The sequence below is a fragment of the Muntiacus reevesi genome, chromosome 1, assembly GCF_963930625.1.
Source record: "Muntiacus reevesi chromosome 1, mMunRee1.1, whole genome shotgun sequence".
NCBI classification, from domain to species: domain Eukaryota; kingdom Metazoa; phylum Chordata; class Mammalia; order Artiodactyla; family Cervidae; genus Muntiacus; species Muntiacus reevesi.
Genome location: NC_089249.1, coordinates 6,030,278 through 6,052,073, shown reverse-complemented (window position 1 = coordinate 6,052,073; position 21,796 = coordinate 6,030,278). Strand labels below are relative to the sequence as shown.

General features: G+C 37.7%; 2 protein-coding genes across 2 annotated transcripts; both read right to left on the bottom strand.

The window, feature by feature from the left end:
- Positions 1-2,276: 2,276 nt before the first annotated feature.
- On the bottom strand, positions 2,277-3,233 carry LOC136159023 (olfactory receptor 9K2-like). The gene has a single exon (XM_065920840.1). The coding sequence runs from the start codon at positions 3,231-3,233 to the stop codon at positions 2,277-2,279; it is 957 nt and encodes a 318-aa protein (XP_065776912.1).
- A 15,685-nt stretch (positions 3,234-18,918) lies between these two features.
- Positions 18,919-20,859, bottom strand: LOC136163460 (MLV-related proviral Env polyprotein-like). The gene has a single exon (XM_065927923.1). It carries the CDS (start codon positions 20,857-20,859, stop codon positions 18,919-18,921), a length of 1,941 nt encoding a protein of 646 aa, XP_065783995.1.
- Positions 20,860-21,796: the final 937 nt, after the last annotated feature.

Sequence of the window (21,796 nt, the reverse complement as noted above, 5' to 3'; positions counted from 1 at the left end):
TGTTTATTTCACACCAATTATTTCTCAATAAAGTGCTTTAAAAAAATAATTATTAGATCTTTTTTTAGACCCAAGTATTTTCATTGTAAAGCAGACTTAGAAATACTTTGTTTTTAAAAGAAGTTTTTATTTTCACTTGTAAAATAGAAAGTTATGCACAAAATTTGAAAATTTATTATTGTTTGTAATGATTATAATTTATTGACAATAAACAATATTCTTTATTATTATTAATTCACAATTTATTTAGATAACTCATATAAAAATCTGAATATTAAAAGTAGGCTGAAACTTTTGAATATAATTGCTGTTAGTGTAGCAGCAGATGAGTGAAAATTCAATACTATCAGCATTATTATTTAAATTAAGAACATCTTACTAGTTATGACACTGCAATCAGTTATAATTATAAATCTAATGGGACATCACAAGATGATTTTATAGAAGTAAGAATGTTTAGACAAATGTAGCCTTTAAGTTACTTAAGCATATATTAAATAGCATTCTTTCGAGTGTAAAATAAAAAATCTTTCACGCAAGACTTTGAATCCTATGATGGAACAAACCTTCAATGAAAGAAATTCCTGATTCTTTTCAGTTCCTGCTCACCTAAATCCCAGGCACAGGGTCTTTGCCCATTAGACATTAGTAATCTTGTTAAACTGAGAAACAATAGTTACTGCAAAGTCAAGACAGTTGACCTTGAAACACACAGGCAAAAGCAGAATTCGAAAGCTCAGTCTGAGTTCTGAGATTATTTTCTTAACTCTTAATGATCAAATATTATTAATTGTATTTTCTTCCTTATTTTATGAGGTAGCATTTTCCCAGTGAGAGATTCTTAAACACTGGAATAATTATTCACTTCCACCCAGATTTCATTTTGTTAACCATCCCAATATTCAGCTTAGTTTATCCATGGTTTTAAAGATATTCCCTCTCTTCACTGTCTCATGTAAGATTGCGATCATTAAAACAATTATAATTTCTCATTTGGATAATCAGAGGCTTTCTGTGATTATCTCCTTCCATGAATATTTATCTATCCAAAGTTAAAATGCAATTTTTCTAAAATACCAATTTGAGCACAATATATCCTTTAAAAAATCCACACTGCTTCCCTGCTGGCCACAGAATAAAACAAATCTTCCTTGTCTTATTACATAGGTCTGTATGAGCTCCATGAATTTCCTTTTAAGTTTCTCTCACTCCCTCTCTTGTGCATTAAAATCAAGAACTAAATTTCAGGAAGTTTTGAAATTTTCCTTGATCATTTAGATCACTCATCTTTAAAGACTGCACTCTATATGTATATCTACATTTGCTTTTATTTACTGGGTTTAACATAAGGCTTCCCTAGTAGATCAGGTGGTAAAGCTTCCGCTTGCAATGCAGGAGACCTGGGTTCGATCCCTGGGTCGGGAAGATCCCCTGGAGAAGGAAATAGCAGTCACCTCCAGTATTCTTGCCTGGAGAATTCCACAGACAGAGAAGCCTGGTAGGCTGCAGTCCATGGGTTCACAAAGAGTCGGACATGACTGAGTGACTTCACTTTCACTTTCACTTCACTTTAACATATGGCATGTTAGCTCTCTAGTCAGTTATTTTCCCCTCAATTACTGTGACCGCAAGTAGAGAAATTATTTATACCTAGGAATTTTTATAGGGCAAAGAGTACATCAAAATAAAATAAATATTAAATTGATATAAGAATTCTCACTAAGGCACATAAAACAAAATATTAAATTTACTCATGTTTATTTTATTATAATTTTATTATTAAAAGGAAGGATATCCAAAAATAATTTATCAGTTTAGTAACTATTCAAATGATGGGGAGATATAATTATTCAAGTCAGAGAAACCATGAAATAAATGGGTCATTCATTTAGCCTCTGGGTAATTAAGAGTTACTTACATGTCACCCTTCAGACTGTGAACTGCAGAGTGATTCTCTCACTAAGACTTCACAAAGATTTCTTCAGTAAATATGATATTTTCATTTGCTTATTGCATTAGATTTTGCTACCTCTACCAAGTACATTTATATCCACATAACACATGTTAACTCACACAAGCAAGATGAAGATGAAGCTCAGAGAAAGTCACTCCATTCTTGAATCAAAATAGGCAAACAATAGTCCGACATACTTTTCAGCTGTAAGTGCATGGAATTCTAATAAAAGAAAACTTTATGATTAAATATTTCTAAGATCAGTGGGTACATTTTTTAGTCAGTTGCTTCCCCAAGCTGTTATAATTCCCAGGACTTTCAGTTACATCACTGTAAAAAAAGAATTGAAGTATCTTTTCTCTAGGCTCTTCCTCAGAGCTTCTTTGACATCTTTGTTTCTCAGAGAGTAAATCAAAGGATTCATCATGGGAGTGAGTAGGGTGTAACACAAGGAGGCCACTTTACTCAGCTCAGGAAATGTGTCAGGAGTGAGATACATAAAAAAGACAGCACCATACAGGACACTCACGACTCCCAGGTGGGAGCTGCAAGTGGAGAAGGTTTTCTTTCGCCCCTCAGTGGAGTGTATTTTTAGAGCTGTAGACACAATATACATGTAGGACACAATAAGGACAATTATGGTAGGCAAAATGATAATGCTGCATAAGAAAAAAGAAACCAACTTATGAATATAGAGATGAGAACAAGAAATCTTCAGAAGTGGACGGTCATCACAGTAAAAATGGTCAATGGTCCGAGAAGCACAAAAGGATAAAGTAAATGTCATGCTGGTTTGAAGAACTGAGCTGATGCAACCACAAAAATAGGAACCAGCCACCAACTGAACACAGAGACGTGTTGACATCTGAATGGAGTAGAGAAGTGGGTTGCAGATGGCAATGAAGCGGTCATAAGCCATGACTGCCAGGAGAAATCCCTCAGTCACAATGAAGAGGGCAAAGAGAAAGAACTGAGTCACACAGCCTGCAAAGGAGATGGACTTGCTCTCAGACCAGAAGTTGATCATAGCCTTGGGTGCAATAACAGAAGAATAGAAAAGATCGATGAAGGAGAGGTTGCCTAGGAAGAAATACATTGGTGTGTTCAGCCGGGGATCAGTCATAATAATGACCATCATGCCAACATTTCCTATAAGGATCATGGTGTAGACAAGCAGAAATAGCAGAAAGAGAAGAATGTGAAGTTCTGGGCGCACCTTGAAGCCGACAAGAATGAAGTCAGTTATTTCTGAGTGGTTGGTTGTTCCCCTGTCACCCATGGCAGAAACCTGCTGAGAGGCAGAAGGCAAAAGAAATGAAATTGAGACTTTGAATCATCAATTCATCAATACTCTCTTAAATGTAGATATACATTATTTACTTCTTAATGAGAAAAGGTATACAAAACAATTTTAACATCAAGAAGATGCAAGAATTTGGATTTACATATTACTGAACTTCAGGAATGGTTATTCTGTTAAGCAATGAAAGAAGTTATTTGGTTAATCTATTTAGATCATACATTGGCAAGGATTTCCGCAAGAAATTACTGTATTTTATTGCCTAAGATTACTCACATTCTGAATTTTTACTCGTATTATATTTATTGTTAAAAATTATCTTATCCAAATTAGGAGTATTACATTTTGTCTAAAATAGGCATATTGCATGTAATCTCTATGGTAGTGTTTATAGCCATCATGATAACTAAATCAGTATTTGTGTCATTACATGACAGTATTCAAAATATTTGAGATATTTTTATTTAATTTTACCTCAATATATTTAGTTTCCATTGTTATTGGAGCCATCTTTGAAAACAATGTAAGTAGACAATATTGGTATGTTAAGTAAAATCAAAAAATCACTGAGTAGATAAAGTTCTCTAACTCTACTTCTAAACATATGTTCCTTTTCTCATATCAAAGTCATTCCCCAAAATACATGAATTTTAATTGCTTCATTACAAACGTTGAACTTCCATTAATAGCCATTTAAGTTTTAAAAATGTCGTAATTACTTGGCCCTCTTTTTAAAAGCAAAGAGGGAAGCTGGTGACTATTCCAATCCTTATACCGCAATGAACAACTTTTTACCGAGGCTGCATCAATTCCAGAGATCTCACCCTTTAGACAGAGAAAGTAAACTTCAGTGATATACATAAGGAAAATCCCATTCCTGAATTCTAGTATACCTGATATGTCTTAAAGTAAGGATAACTGGATAACGGTGAATATTTAAAGCTCATAGCAACCTGTGTCACCCAGAACCTATGATCATGAGCTAGTGAATCAAAAGCGGTGTTTTTAATGGCCTCGGTTATTTTTAAATCTCTGATACCTCTTTCAAGGGTATTTTACCATCGAGCTTTTGCTCATCCTCTGTGATGGATTCCACTGGGAGTGGAGTAAGCATGAAATCAATTATGGAGACATAAGTGTAGACTCCTGGGCTGTTGTCCATGAGGACTGAAATAACCTCAGGTACAAACAGTTTAATAATAGTCCAAATACTTTTCCTTCTATAGTTGTGTATATCCTTTGGGAAATAGTTCTGGACTTTATTTTCTTTACTGACAAAGAAAAACTTTATGGTATTATCTCAACCTATCGGTAAGCATAGAAAAGAGATTTAACAGTTTGCATATGAGGAAAGTTTAAGTAAATATTTTAAGTTATGTAGTAAATTGTACTTATGATTTTAAAAAGAAGAAAATTCCACTTCAATTTGTAATTATGCTTCTTAATGTAGGTGTATTTCATGATATGACAAACGCCCACTAAATCACAAATTCAAAGTGAGATAATGGTTGATAATTCTATGTATTCCTATATTTTAATACAAAACAGTTAGAGAATATATTGGAAGATATGATAGCACTCAACACATTTTTAAAAAATCCTTTGTAAAAATAGTTTAAGATCAGGATCTACATTTGAAAATTCTCTCAAAACTACAGGGTGACTGAAAGACTACAATAAAGTCACAATCATAATATGCTAGTTATCAAGCCTAATTTTTTAAAAATGCTATTTTTTCTAAATATGTTTATAATTTAATTTTTTTTAGAAAATAATTTTCTAAATAAAAGAAAACATTTTTAGATTTATCTGGGTTTTATGAGTGTATAGACAGCAAAATGATGTGGGACCAGGTCTTCTTTTTATTATAATGCAGTATTAGTAAATGTTTAACCAGTAGAGGAAGAGAAAGCAATTTAGATATTTTAGAAAGGAAAATACTAATTAAGGTTAGTTAAAGCCTGCCAGACCAGTCAGAAGATTTCAGTGAGCAACACGACGAGTTCCTTCAGGCTAAGAAATAAAGACACAGAACAGATGGGGTCGAGAGGATCGCTGCAGTCAGCTATGATTCTTTATTTCTCAGGGTTTCATTTATACTAAACCAAGAAGAGAATCTTAAGAAGAGAAAATATTTTTCCATAAACATCACTTTGAGATAACAATCACCAGAACTCTATGATAACACCAAATGCATCCCGTTTCTCTTAAGGGTGGTCATGAAAGGCTTATCCATCTGCGTCATGTGTGCATTCAAGGCTTACAAATGTTCTTTAAGATTAACTTAGATAATAAATTCCAGAGAGGGGTGGTGGGACAGAGAGCTATGTCCACGAACAGACCCTTGAGGATCAAGGCAGCACCCAGACCAGCCTTTTGTTTCAGGCCGCTCCCCGCAAAAGCCTGTTGACAGTCATATGTCTTTGTGAAAAATGAATATTCAAATCCTCTACTTGCTTTTAATCAGATTGCTTTTTTGCTTCTTTTTTGTTTGTTTACTTTTGTTTTTGAAGTTGAGTTGTATGCATTTTTTTTCCATATTTTGAATATTAACCTCTTATAAGATATATTGTTTGCAAGTATTTTCTCCTATGCAGTTGCTGCCTTTTCATTTTGTTCAAAGATTCCTTCACTTTACAAAAGCTTTTCGGTTGATGTAGTCCCATTTGCTTCTTTTTGTTTCTGCTTCCCTTGCCAGAAGAGACAGATCCTGCCTCCTCAAAATATATACATTGCTGAGACAGATGTCAAAGAGTTTACTGCCTATGTTTTTTTCTAAGAGTTTTGTGGTTTCAGAGCTTACATTTGCGTTTTTATCCATTTTGAGTTTACTTTTGTACATGGTATAAGAAAGTGCACCAGTTTGATTCTTTTGCATGTATCCATCTAGGTTTCTCAACAACATATATTGAAGAGCCCGTCTTTCCCCATTGTGTATTCTTCCTCCTTTATTGTATGTTAATTGATATATAAACCTGGACTTACTTCTAGACTCTCTATTCTGTTCCAGTGATCTATGTGTATGTTTTTGTGCCAATACTGAGAGGGTAACAGGCAGGAAGGCCAGGGGTCTCCAAATGGAGGAAAGAGGCTGTAAGTGCTAGACATTTTTATCTCTCTTAAGGGGCAGGAAAAAACAAAACAGCGATATATTTTTCTTCTCTATACAAATTTAAAAGGAGGTTTCTCTTAAAATGCTGTGTTGCCATGACACCTGGTCTCACCTAAAACTAACTACTCTCAAACCTTGAGTCAACCAATACATTTCTTTTTCTTATGGAAATGTTGTCTTAAGCTATGTTAATGAACCCCAGACTCTATCTTCAAGTTGGTTCCACCAAAAGGCCTAACTTACTTACTCAGGTATTGCTCCCCTAATCTATGTAAACCGAACTATTTGTTGATATTCTGCCCTTCTACAAGATTCAAGTCAACCATTTTATGGCCAGGGATGAATTATCTAGTGCCATTCTAAATTTTATGACATTCCTTTTGTTTCATTAACAGACTTTGAGTGACTATATAACTTACAGCTAAAGACTAGGAGGGGGGTACTCTTTTGCCCCCTTCTGATGCCTGTCAGAAGCTTTCTCTATCGCCTTTATACTTTAATAAAACTTTATTACACAAAAGCTCTGAGCGATCCAACCTCGTCTCTGGCCCCAGATTGAATTCGTCTCCTCCGGAAGCCAAGAATCCCCCGTCTTATCGTTCAACAACAACCTTTCAATACCATACTGTTTTGATTACTTAGCATTGTAGTATAATTTGAAATAAAGGATCACAATACTTTCAGTTTTGCTCTTCTTTCACAAGAATGTTTTGGCTATTTGGGATCTTTTGTGCTTCCATACAAATTTTAGAACTACTTCTTGTAGTTCTGTCCAAATATGCCATTGGTATTTTAATAGAGATTGGATTGAATCTGTAGATTGCCTTGCATAGTATTGTTATTTTAACAATTTTATTTCTTCCAATCCATGAGCATAGTATATCTTTCCATTTGTTTGCATTGTCTTCAATTTCTTTCTTCAGCATCTTCTAGTTTTCCAACTTCAGATCTTTTACCTCTTTAATGAGATTTAAGTGTAGTTACTTTATTTTTTGATGCAATTGTAAATTGAATTTTTATTACTTTCTCTTTCTGATAGTTCACTGTTAGTATATAGAAACACCATGCTACACAGATTTCTGTATATAATTTTTTAATCCTGCAACTTTATTGATTCATATATTATTTCTAATAGATTTTTGATGGCATTTTATGATTTTCTCTATATAGTATCATATTTTTGGCAAACATTGACAGTTTTCTTTCTTTCTGTCCAATTCAGATTCTTTTTCTTTTCTTTTGTTTTATCATCCTTGTCTAATTTCTAATTTTAGAGGAAGCATTTTCAGCTTTTCAATGTTAGGTATGAGGTTGGCTGGGGGCTTGTAATACAGGACCTTTATTATGTTGAGATAAAGTGCTTCTCAAAGGCAATGACAACCCACTCCAGTACTCTTGTCTGGAAAAATCCATGGACGGAGGAGCCTGGTAGGCTGCAGTCCAGGGGGTCACGAAGAGTTGGACACGACTGAGCGACTTCACTTTCACTTTATAGTGCTTCTAGACCCTCACTGCTGATCATTTTAGTCATAACAGATGTTAAATGTTATTAAAAGCTTTTGTGTAATTAGTGAGATGATCATATAGCTTCTATTTTTAATTAGCTAAGAGGTGATGACATTGACTGAATTGTTGGTACTGACACATATTTGCATGCTGGGGATAAATCCCACTTGAAGATGGTGTATGGTACTTTTAATATATTGTTCAAATTTTTTCTGTTAATATCTTCTTGAGGATTTTGCATCTGTGTTAAACATGATGCTGACCTTTTCTTTGGTTGTGGTGTCATGTCTGGTTTTGTCATCAGGGTGATGTTGGCCTCATAGAATGAATTTGAAAGCTGTTCCTTCCTCTTCAATTTTTGTTTGTTTGTTTTTAATATAAATTTATTTATTTTAATTGGAGGCTAATTACTTTACAATATTGTAGTGGTTTTGCCATACATCGACATGAATCTGCTACAGTTGTATATGTGTTCCCCATCCTGAACCCCCCTCCCTCTTCCCTCTCCATCCCATCCCTCTGGGTCATCCCAGTGCACCAGTCCCACACACCCTGTCTCATGCATTGAACCTGGACTGGAGATTCATTTCATATATGATAAAATACATGTTTCAATGCTATTCTCCCAAATCATCCCACCCTCTCCCTCTCCCACAGAGTCCAAAAGTCTGTTCTATACATCTGTGTCTCTTTTGCTGTCTCACATATAGGGTTATCGTTACTATCTTTCTAAATTCCATATATATGCGTTAGTATACTCCATTGGTGTTTTTTTCCTGGCTTACTTCACTCTGTATAATAGGCTCCAGTTTCATCCACCTCATTAGAACTGACTCAAATATATTCTTTTTAATGGTTGAGGAATATTCCATCGTGTATGTGTACCACAGCTTTCTTATCCATTTGCTGACGGACATCTAGATTGCTTCCATATTTAGGCTATTATAAACAGTGCTGTGATGAACAATGGGGTACATGTGTCTCTTCAATTCTGGTTTCCTCCGTGTGTATGCCCAGGAGTGGGATTGCTCGGTCATAGGGCAGTTGTATTTCCAGTTTTTAAAGGAATCTCTACACTGTTAATCTTTGGAATAGTTTGAGGATAGGTGTTAACTCTCCTTGAAATATTTGGTAGTATTCACCTGTGAAGCTGTTTGTTGGAATTCTGTTTGTTGGGAGGCTACTATTACTGATTAAATTTATTTTCTGGCAATCAGTCTGTTCACATTTTCTATTTCTTCTTGATCCAGTCTTAGGAGATTATACATTTCTAGGAAGTTGTCCTTTTCTTTTAAGTTGTCCACTTTATTGGCATACAGTTTTCCTTAGTAATGTTTTATAAGTTGTGTTTCTGTGGAGTTGGTTGTAACCACTTCTATTTTTGATTTTATAGATTTGGGTTCTCTCTCTTTTTTCTGTTGAGTCTAGTTAAAAACTTATCTTGTTGGAATCCTTTAACAGCCCAGGACCTGGCGGTCTGGAGTTGATGATAAGAAAGTGAAAGAGAGAGCCAAAGGGAGGGAGAGAGAGAGGAAGAAAGAAAGACAGAGAGGCCCAAGCTCTGATGGAGCAAAGGTATTTTAATGATTTTTCTGTGAGTATATATATCCTGTAGTACAAGAAGTTTCTTTCAATAATGATAAAGATCAGAAAACCAAATGTACAGTAACCGTTACCAAGGGAACAAAGGATAATAATGGTCACAAGGTCAGGAGACAATCCATATCTCAAGAAGGTGGGGTGGGGGGCGGTGAGACTAATCAGTTTTGTCTTAAAGAGAATGTTTTACTAAAGGAGACCCAAGCCCATCTCACGCAATGACCTCAGTCCTGACAGCTGCCCGTAGTTCTACTCGTTTCTGGCAGAAGCTGGTAAGGAACAGAGGATTTATGAAAAACAGCATGTAGGAATTCTCCCATCAAACACTCCCTGACAATTCTCCCTTATTTATTTGTAATATTTGTAAAAAGAGTTCTGACCATAAGAGTTTGTTTAGTTTTAACAATCGTTGCATGAAGGTAATGATAGATGACAAATATAATTGCCAAGACAATCACTAAAATTACAGTTCCAGACCCGATGCTGTGAGTAATGCTTTGAAGCCATCCACATGGGTCTAGCCTAGATAATTGATCAGCTAGTTGTTCAGCTAAAGTTTCCAAATTAGTGGAAAGGGGCATATTATTAGAAAAGGTTTCAAATATTTCAGTACAAAAGAAAAAATATCATGTAGAAATCTGTTTGGGACTGGTGTTGGCTGTGGTTTTGAATTAACGGGTTGATTTTCTCTTCATTCAGTACATACATTTTTTCCTGATATAAAAAGAAATGGGATCTGACTGTGTTTTAAGTGGTTTGTGTTATTTGGGGCAAAGGATTAGAAGCAAACATTCAAACATTTTTTCCTAAGTGAAATTATTGAAAAGCTGATGCAGAACAACTTGACAAATGAAATGTTGCTCATATCCAAATATATTTGACCTTGTCCTTGGAAAAGGAATGCAGCCTGGCAGCTGTTGAATCTCGCTGTTCAGTGTGTTAAAGAAGGTGATTGTATTTTCAAGACAGACCTGAAAAGAAGGTGAATACTTAGCATTTTTGATATTCTTAGGAACAAATAATTTATTCGGCAAATGGTGTCTTTTAATGTTGTTTTTGTTTTGTATTGTGAAACAGGCATTGTGGTTGATGTTTTGTTTTAAGACTCTTACAGACTGGAAACAGAAATAAAGCTATATTAATAATAGTTATAGGCTTAAAGAATTATTGCATTAGAATCTTGTAAAGTTTGCTCTGGATAAGGAAGATAAAAGTGTTCCTGTGTATTTCCTCTTATTTAATTTTTTATTTGCAGTTACACAGAGGGTGAGGTGGCTGGATGGCATCACCAATTCGATGGGCATGAGTTTGAGTAAACTGAGAGTTGGTGATGGACAGGGAGGCCTGGCGTGCTGCGATTCATGGGGTCGCAAACTGTCAGACACGACTGAGCGACTGAAATGAACTGAACTGAACTGACAGTGTGTAACGTGTTTGTTTAATTATGTCTTGTGTTTCTGGACTATAAGGAATATCTGTAATCTGTTTAATAGAGAAGGAATGTAAAAATTGTTTGAACTGCTTAGAAATACAGGCAGGGCCATTGTCTGTTTTTATCTTATTTTTCTTTAGCATCTATGAAGTGTCTTGTATGTTAGTATTTTATAGATTGGTGAATATATTTATTATATCATATTATATATTATAATGTATATATTTATTTATATATATATATATAGCTTAAAATCTCTAGTTTTTCTGTGAAAAAAACTTTTTGTAAGAGGAAGTTAATGTTCAGTAATTAATGTTTTAAAATCTTACTTCATTTGGAAATAACCTAGTTATTTAATAAACATTTATTATTTAGTTTAGTATAACTTCAGAAACTTAAGTTACCCCAATCTTAAGAGATTGTTTTAGATTATAATAATAGATTATTGTATCAAAAATATAACTATTTTTAATAGAGTTTATCTAAAAGTTTTCATCTTTTATATATATATGTATATATATATATATATAAACAGTTACCTTTTTGTTGAAAAATTTAGTTTACCTTAAACCTAGGCATAATAAAAGTATTATATAATGTTGATGACTTAAGAGATGTCTTAATTAGATTAACAAATAATTATATTTAAATTATATTTATATTTAAATAAACATTATATTTGATATTGAATATTTTTCAGTTCATGTGAAGTTGAATTTAAATAGAGCTTATTAACTTCATATTATCCAAAAACAAAGATATATATTGAGACACAGATAATTTAAGATAGATAGGCATAGTTTTCCATTTGAAATTTAAAATATCTTTTTGTTTTATTTATTTATTTTGTGTTCCACCAATTTGTTTATGGCTGGAGTCCTAGGTAGAGTGGGCTATGTATCCCAAGAACATGATAAGAGTTAACTTTAGGTTTTTTCTTAAGCCTGTTTTTGTTTCCCAGGCAGAACTGGAGTTCCAAAAAAGTATTTTAACAGGTTAACCTTTTCCTAACTGCACGTGTAAGAAGAACCAGTTTTGCAATTTCAAAAAAGATTTTATTTTAATCAGTCTTTTCTGGAGTCTAAAGAATATCATGGCCATTCAGTGTCAAAAATATCATTTCTCCTTTTTGTAGTTATAGTATATTATTAATGATATATGCATGATGGAATTGCTGTCACCTAGGAAGTAAAGCCTTGGCTACAAAATTTTGACAAATACTAGGACTGTTAAGCATACCTTGAGGTAACATAGTCTATTGAAATCTTTTATGAGGCCTGATATGATTAGGATAAGGGAGAGAGAAAGCGAATCTCTCCCGGTGTAAAGGTATATTAAAAAAGCAATCTTGTAAATCAGTAACAATAATGTGCCAATTTTGAGGAATAGTAATAGGTGATGGGATCTCTGGTTGTAGTGCACCCATAGGATTCATAAATGCATTAACTTTTCTAAGGTCTGTTGAGAAACACCATTTGTTAGATTTCTTTTTGATAACAAAAATAGAAGAGTTCCAAGAAGAGCAAGATTCCTCAATATATTTCAATTCTAATTGTGTGTCTATAAGTTCTTTAGTAGCTTGTAACTTTTCTTTTGTAAGGGGCTATTGTTCTGTCCAAATAGGCTCATCATTTTTCTGAGTTATTTTAATAATTGTTTTGTTTGTTAAATGAGCAGTAGCCCCTAGAAAAAATGTGGAATGTATATCTGAGTTTGCCATTGCATAAGTAAGTCCCTTCCTATTAGATTAAGTGGTGCATCTATCACATAAGGCCTTAATGTTGTAGGTTGGCCTTTTGGTCTATCATATAGGTAGATTTGAACATTTTGATAAATTTCTCGTACTTTGGTTTGAGAAATTCCTGCAATTTGGCAAGAGACCTTTTGTATAGGCCAGGATTTGGGTCATAAATGTTTGGAAATAATAATAATATTAGATCCAGTGCCGAGGAGACCAGAAAATCTTTTGCCATTAATTTTGATATTTATATTTGGTCAGGCATATTCAGATACCAATGATGTCCATAAGGACTGTTTTTGATCTGTACTGCCAAATATGCTTGTCCACACATTATTAGAGGAGCTAATAGAAAAGTAATGCAAAAGAAGTAATTGAGCAATTTTGTCCCCCTTTTTGAATTGCCACAGAATCTGGAATGACATCATAATTTGAATCTCTCCTTTATAATTTGAATCAATTATTCCAGGGTGAACAGTAATTCCTTTAGAAGCCAAATTAGATCAGCCAAATAAAAGACGGAAGGTTTTTGGGGGCAGGGGTCCAAAAAGCCCGGTAGGTATTCTAGAAGGAACTGCTTAAGGGTAAAGGAAAAAATTACTTAGGGCTGGTATATTGATGGCAGCACTGCTGGATGTTGAGGGTTTGAGGGAAAAGATAGAATTTGCCCCTGGCTTTTGTTGTAGGGAACCTGGGGGGCTGCCTGTTTGGAGTTTCCTGGAATAGGTTTTCCTTCAATGTCCAATTTAGATTTACAATCTTTGGCCCAATGCATTCCTCTATGCCAGCAAGGGAGAATTCTTGGAAGCTTTTTATTAGCCTTCTTAGGGCAGTCCCTTTTTAAATAGTTTTTATCCCCACATGTAAAGCATCCTTCATCTCCCTTTTTAAAAGTGGTAGTCATTGTTTCAGCTAGTATTTTTATCTTTTGAGTTTTTGATCCTAGATTGTGACAAGCCTTCAAATAATCAATAATAGTCTCAGTCTCATGAATTACAGTGATAGCTCTTTGACATTTCTGATTTGCATTCTCATAAGCAAGTAATTTCTCTAGCTGTTTCTTGGTTTCTTCTCCGATTACAGTATGGGAAATAGCAGTTTCTAATCTAGCTAAAAAATTAGCATAACTTTCATTAGGTTCCAACAAAGGAGAGCATTTTGGATTTGCGCCTGTTGGCAGAGGAGGAGCATTTGGAGCAGCTGGGGCAGGGCTAGTAAGAAAATTTTGAAATATTTTAGGTTGTTTTAATTGGGCCTTTTGTGAATTTTTATCATTTAATTTATATTCATGTAATAAGTGTTCTGTCTGTTGTAGAATATTGAAAGGGCTAGAGTTTACCTTGAAATGGCAGCTTAAATGAGAGCCCACAGGGGTTAGAAATCAATTGGATTTTTTTCCCCTTGTTTGGTGGCTCATTCAACACTTTCTTTGACCCAGTGCCAAATTTCTAAATCAAAACTGCATTTATCAGGGAACCAAGGATTACATTTAACCACTGTTTGAAAGTAAGCTTCTATTCATTGGCGTGAAAGCAAAAGTCCCTGAGCTTTAAACAAATGACGAACTAACATAGAGAAATGATGTGGCTTTCCAGCCGTTTGACCCGTGTCTTAGTACTTAGCAACCTCAATAGGCCCTGACCTCAACAAGCCTGGAGTCACTCTGTCCGAAATGCGACAGGACGTATACTAGTTTCCCCGTTCGGGCGCCACTTGTTGGGGTTCTTTAAAGGACCAGGACCTGGTGGTCCAGAGTCAATGATAAGGAAGTGAAAGAGAGAGGAGAGAGAGAGAGAGAGAAAGAAAGAAAGACACGGGGACCCAAGCTCTGATGGAGCAAAGGTGCTTTAATGATTTTTCTGTGAGTATATATAGGCTGTAGTACAAGAAATTTCTTTCAATAATGATAAAGATCAGAAAACCAAACCTACAGTAACCGTTACCAAGGGAACAAAGGATAATAATGGTCACAAGGTCAGGAGACAATCCATATCTCAAGGGGTGGGGGGCAACACTAAGCAGTTTTGTCGTAAAGAGAATGTTTCACTAAAGTAGACCCAAGACTGTCTCACGCAATGACCTCAGCCCTGAGAGCTGCCTGCAGTTCTACCGGCTTCTGGCAGAAGCTGATAAAGAACAGAGGATTTATGAGAAATAGCACGAAGGAATTCTCCCATCAAACACTCCCTGACAATCAATTTTGTTATCTTTTTAAATATCAGATATTTGCTTCATTAGTCTTTTCCACTTTTTATGGTTTCTATTTATTTCTTCTATGATCTTTGTTCTTTCTTACTACCCACTTTGTAGTCTGATTGTCTTTAAATTTATTCTTTTTTCAAGTTCTTTTATGTATAAGATTGCTTACTTGAAATTTTTCCTCTTTCTAGAGGTAGAATTATACCAGTATAATCTTCTCTCTTGAACTTCTTTTGCCGCTTCCTACAATTTGGATCATTGTTTTTAATTTTTAATTGTCTCCAGTTATTTTGATTTCTTCATTGATTTCTGCAATGACCCACGGTTTATTTTATAGCAAATTATTTCATCTCCACATGATTTTGTCTCTGAAGGTTTTCTGCAGCTATTTTCTTATACTTGATTTCTAGTCTCATATCTCTGTGGTCAGAAAAGATGTTTATTATGATTTCAGTCTTCCTAAATTTACTGAGACTTGCTTTGTGGTCTAGCATGTGATTTATCCTGAAGAATTTTCTGTGTACGCTTGTAAAGAGTGTATATTCTGCAGTTTTTGGATGAAATTTCTGCATATGTTATATTTAATATGTAAGATATAGTCCCTCTAGACTCTCATTGTTCAGCATTTTTATCATTAATGGATGTTTAATCTTGTAAATGTTTTTGTGCATCTATTGAGATGATCAGATAACATTTATTTTCAATTAGTTAAGAGGTGACCGCATTGATGAATTGTTGATATTTATATGTCCTTGCGTGCTGGAGATAAAGACTACTTGAAGATGGCATATATAGGTTACTATATATAGGAAGATGCTGCTTCTAAGTTCCTTCAGTCGTGTTTGACTGTGCAACCCCATAGATGGCAGCCCACCAGGTTCTGCCATCTATGGGATTCTCCAGGCAAGAACACTGGAGTGGGTTGCCATTTCCTTCTCCAATGCATGAAAATGAAAAGTGAAAGTGAAGTCACTCAGTCATGTCCGACTCTTCACGACCCCAGGGACTGCAGCCTACCAGGCTCCTCCTTCCACGGGATTTTCTGGGCAAGAGTACTGGAGTGGGTTGCCACTGCCTTCTCCATAGCAAGATGACACACATATATAACATCTATCTGTCTGACTTCCTGGAGAAGGCAGGACAGGCTCCATGGACAGAGGAGCCTGGTAGGCTACAGTCGATGGGGTTGCAAAGAGTCAGACAAAATTTAGCAACTGAGCATTATCTATCTATCATTCTTTCTTTCTATACATATGATTAAGTTGATGATCTCTGAAGTTTGAATGTGCATGTATGTGCACTCAGTGCTCAGCTGTGTTCAACTCTTTGCCACCCAAGGGCTTTAGCTCATAAGGCTCCTCTGTCCATGGAATTTTCCAGACAAGAATTCTGGAGTAGGTTGCTTTCTCCCACTCCAGGGGATCTTCCCAGCTCAGGGATTGAACCCATATCTCCAGTATGTTCTGCATTGGCAGGTGAATTCTTTTGTATTCTAGCAGCCTTACATTTCAAATCCTTGCCCTACCTTTAATGGTTTTGACACCATATTTTATATCTTTTTGCTTTGGGTATCCTTATCACATATTGTTAGTATAAAATATTTTACTACTTTTGTATTTTAGCCTTCTTATAACTTTATAAATGGCTGATCCACTACTTTATATGTTTTTTTTTCTTAACAATGAGATTTCTTATTCATAATTCTCGCATTTTTGTTGTGGCCTTTTCCCCTCTGCTTAAAGTTCCTTTACCCTTGCTTATAAAGCCAATACAATGATTCTTAACAATTTTAGCTTTTATTTGTCTGGAAAAATCTTTATCTCTTCTTCAAATCTGAATAATTACATTTCTGGGTAGAGTATTCTTAGTTGTAGGTTTTTTCCTTTCATCACTTTGAATGCATCATGAGCATGCTACTCATTTCTGGCCTGCCTATTTTCTACTAAAAATTCATCTGATAGTCTTACACAAGTTGCTTTGAATGTAACTATTTGTTGTTGTCTTTCTGCTTTTAAGGTTCTCTCATTATCTTTAATAGTTGATAATCTAATGTTAATATGTCTTGATGTGGGTCTATGAGTTAATGTAACTTGACTTTCTATACTTCCTGGACCTAGGGGTCTGTTTACTTCCTGAGGAAGGGTTGTTTTCAGCCATTATTTCTTACCATACGTTTTCTGTTCATTTCTCTCTTTTCCTTCTGTGATCTCTATAGTGTGAATGTTGGCATACTTGATGTCATCCTGAAAGTCTCTTAGATTATTTTAATTAAAAAAAATTCTTTTCCTCTGTTTTATGTTCATCATGTATAATTACCAATGACCTGTCTTTCAGAGCACTGATCCATTCCTCTGGTCTAATCTACTGCTAATTCCTGCTGGTGTGGATTTTATTTCAGTTATTGTATTCTTCAGCTCTGTTTGATTTTTATCTATAGTTCCTAACTTTGCTGAAATCCTTATTGTGTTCATTCAATCTCTATCTGAGTTCCATGAGCATTTTTAGATCATTACCTTCAACTCTCTATCAAGTAGGTTGATTATCTCCTCTCTGTTTAGTTCTTTTTCATAGGTTTTGTCTTATTTCATCATCTGGAATGTATTTCTCTGTCTCCTTATTTTGCCCAGTTCTCTATGTATTTTCCTATGTACATCAGTTATAGTTTTCAATCTTGGAGAAGTGACTTTGTGTAGGAAACATCCAGTGAGGTCCAGAAGCACTCTCTCATTTGGTCATCAGAGGTATAGGCCCTAGTGTTGCCCTCGTTTGGGATGCATGCACCCTTCTGTAATGGTAGGACTTAGTATATTAGACATGCTGGCAGGTGGGGTTGGACCCCAGCTGAGCTGGCTATGTGGCTATGCCTTGTACAATTGCTTTGAACCCCCTGGAGGGTAAAGGAGCCCATCCTCATGGTTGGTTGAGTAGCCAGGGGTTGGTGTGGAGTGCTGCTGCTGGCCCATTGGAGAATAGAGCCCGGTCCTCACGCAGCTGTCTGCTTAGCCAAGGGACAGTCAGGCTGGTGCTGGCCTTCTGGGTGTGGTGAGAGGTCCCTGATTTGCTGTCTGCACAGCTCAATGGACTTCGGTCTGGAACTGACCTGCTGGAACTGTGCGTGGGTGGGTATGTGCTCCAGTACTGATAGGTTTAAGTTTCCAAAATGACACTTAGTAGGCTGATGTCATCACAGTAGAAAGCGCTCCTCAAAATGACTACTTCCAAATGGCTACTTCCCAGTGTTCCCTTTCCAAGGGGGAGTCTCAGTTGCGTTCAGCCTATCCAGGAGGCTCTCTAAGATCAGCAGGTGGGTCTGACCCATGCTTCTATCAAATTACTGCTTGTGTACTGGGACTCTGAGGGTGACATTTTGTGTGCACTGTTAAAGAGTGAAGTTTCTGTTTCCTATACCCTTCCAGCTTTTCCAAATAGAAAGTTTGCAAGCTGTCAAAGCTAGATTTTCTGAGAGCTTGTCTTCCCTGTGCAGGCCCTCCTGGGCTCAGAAGCCTATTGTGGGGATGTGGAACAGCTGTGCTGTTCATTGGCAAGGACGTCTATGTAAGACCCAAACGTCAGGTCTCTGTTCCAGAGAGGAGCTCCCGTGACTCAATAAGCAGTCCAGCAGATGCAACATGCAAGAGGCTTTATTGTCGGTTTGCACAAGCCGGGCGACTCTAGTCTCCTCGGAGGCAGAGTCGCACCGTATAGCAGTGTAAGCTGACTTTTATAGGCAGAAGTCACATTGTCAGCACATCCAGTACAGTGAATGAATAACATAATGTATACCGTTAGCACATCCAGTACAGTGAATGAGTAACATAAAAGTAACATAATGTGTATCATATGGGGTCATCTTATCTGTGAGTACAGGTGCTTGACGTCAGTTGGTTCCGGAAAACAGCAGGCTTGTTTGTGCAGTTATTGGGAAACCTATAGACGTTCCGTTTACATTTCTCTATCCTTATTTTGCAAATGGAAAATTCTGCGCAAGTGGAAAATTTACACAGCCAGGGAATTTCATGGTGTTTTTCAGATTCTTTCATTCCCCACTTTTCTTTGTCATTAGTTTTAATCTTAAAACTCAGGGCTCTTGTTGTTTTAACATTTGATATTGTTGGGTGAGCACTAGTGCTTGGACCACCGATAGCCTATTTTTGATGAACTGTAATAAGCGATTTAAAATGCAAGGCCCGAAAGTAAGCAAAAGCAAGAGTATAAAAAGGGGTCCTATAAGAGTAGAGACTAGGGTAGTTATCCAGGGGGACCTGTTGAACCATCCCTCAAACCAGTTTTGTTGTGCGTCTTTATCTTTTTGCCGCTGGTCTAGTCTATCTCTTAGCTTTGCCATGGAATCTTTTACTACCCCAGTATGGTCAGCATAGAAGCAGTATTCTTCTCCTAAGGCAGCACAAAGGCCTTTGTCCTTTAAAAATAGCAAATCTAGCCCTCTTCTATTTTGGAGTACCACCTCCGACAGGGAGGTAAGGGATTTTTGAAGCAGGGAAATAGAGTTTTCAATTGCTCTAAGGTCTGTATCTATGGCAAGCTGTAACTGGGCTAGCTGCTGGCCTCCTTGTATTAAGGCGGCCGTCCCGGTTCCGATCCCCACTGCAGTTCCCCCAAGTCCAAGCAAGAGAGCTAATGTCATAACCGGTTCTCTTTTCTTTCTTCGTCTATGTTCAAGAGTATCTAACAAGGCTTCTTCAGAATGGTAAAGAATACGAGGCATCACTTGAGCGAGTACACAGAAATCTTGGGTTAAGTCCATGACAGCGGCTGACACACAGGGCGTGAGCCCGGTGTTACATGCCCACCAGGTATTGTTGGGGGGGACCAGATAGTATTCTCCCGGGTCTACCGTAACAGTCTGATTGCATAGCCCGGCATGGTCAGCGGGGACCTTTCCAATACAGAGTCCTTGTCCCCCTACCTGAGGCAGAGTGAGCCTGTGTAGGCCGGGATTGTTGCATTGGTCTGGGGCCCGGGTGGTGTTGGAGAAGTTTTCCAATGTGGCCAGTCCCTCATAATAGGGGGGGCTTGTGGCTAGGCAGAGCCCGCATCCCTCAGTGGCAGCTGGGTTGGTGGCGTTCAGGGCCTTGTAAGCTCCTTCTACGAGACTCATTAACCGATCTCCTGAGCCTGGGGGTTTAGTAAGAGTAGGGGCTACAGTCATCTCGGGATCTCCAGTCTCTTCTCCCTTGGAGGCATGGGTAATATAGGGAGAGGGTGGGGCAGCGGCTACTTTGCTGGTTTCGGGTCCGATCTGAGTAGGGGCCTTCTGATCCGATAATACTAGATTCGGCCCGATAGGTCTAAGGTCACTTACTGGGGCAATGGTCCTGGATATGGAGAATAGGGTGAAAGGATCATAGCCAGCCCGATGTAGTCTTAGCCCCCAGGTTTTTAGGGTACTCCAATCTGCTGTTTTCCCCTTGCTGGTAAACTGAATGAGTAGGGGATTACACTTGCCCCCGGGGGTTGCCCCAGTGATATTCTGTTTTTTGATATCATAACAAGGCCCACAGTCCTTTTTTTGTCCAGTCTTTCTACAAACCCATGGCCCCGGCCCTGTATAGCCACTAAGCGGCTTTCTCTTGACTGTGATTAAATCCCGGGCTGGATAGGAGGGTACCCAGTGAGCTTCTCCTGTTGTTTCACATCCCCAGGCTTTGCAGTATCCCTCTGGGGGCCCTCCGCACCTCTGGACTTCAGGACGGGTCCGTGAGTGACCCGGACATACATAAAAGTCAAGTGCTCGGGTTTTTACCCGCCACCCAGGGTGTAAGCATCCATATCCAGGGAAGGGCTCTTGGGGATTGGGATCCCAGCTTTCTCCCACTATGTCACACAGATCTACAGTCAAACTGGGGAAATACATGGAGACTGGGGCTACACCGGTAGTTTCAGTTGCTGTCTCTCCGGTTTCTGTGTTGAAAACTCTCCAGGTGATACAGTACACCTGGTGGGGGCTCCCGCCCTCCTGAACCGAGGACGAGACGCCCCAGACAAATAGCAGAATCATTATAAGCGAGAAAGTCTTAGCTTTAGGGGATTTTGAGTGTGGTGGAGTTTCCATCCGTGTTCTGGCGTCTCCTCGCAGCAGCGGCCGGGTGCAGCTTTTACGTGGGAAGCGTGTATCCATGCTGCAATCCCGTCTACCTTTAGTGCGGTAGGAGTGGTCAAGAGGACGGTGTAGGGTCCTTTCCAGCGAGGTTCCAAAGTCTTGGTTTGACGTCTCCGCACCAACACTGTGTCACCGATCTTAAAGGGGTGGGGACAGGAAACAGGGTTATCCACACGGTATGCGGCTGATACGGACTTCCAAATTTCTTGTTACACCAGCTGCAGAGCCTGTAGGTGGGCCTGCAGGGTAGGGGAAGTCGCAAGGACATCAGGGTCAAAGAAGGATGTAGCTGGTGGGGGGCTTCCATAGATGATCTCAAACGGGGTGAGCTCGTGTGGGCCAGGGGTATTTCTGGCTCGATATAAAGCCAGTGGTAGGAGTTGAACCCAGTCTCTAGTGCCAGTCTCCAGCGTTAATTTGGTTAAGGTCTCTTTAATTGTTCTATTTATCTTTTCTACCTGTCCTGAACTCTGGGGTCTGTAGGCACAATGTAACTTCTAATCAATCCCCAATGATTTGGCCACCAACTGACTTACCTGGGAGACAAAGGCCGGACAGTTATGTGACCCGAGTACCTTAGGTAAGCCGAATCGGGGAAAAATTTCTTCGAGGAGCTTCTTGACCACAACTTGAGCTGTTTCTTTCTTTGTGGGATATGCTTCTACCCATCCTGAGAAGGTATCCATGAACACTAGCAAATACTTGTTATTATATAGGCCTGGTTTAATCTCGGTGAAATCTACTTCCCAGTGGACTCCAGGCCTATGTCCCCTGGCTCGAACTCCGGAGGGGAGTTTTAGTCTGCCAGCGTTTACTTTTGCACAGGCCTCACAAC

What these genes read in the sequence shown, in the direction of transcription:
- LOC136163460 (XM_065927923.1), bottom strand. Translation starts at nt 20,859, where the DNA reads ATGATTCTGCTATTTGTCTGGGGCGTCTCGTCCTCGGTTCAGGAGGGC.
- LOC136159023 (XM_065920840.1), bottom strand. Translation starts at nt 3,233, where the DNA reads ATGGGTGACAGGGGAACAACCAACCACTCAGAAATAACTGACTTCATT.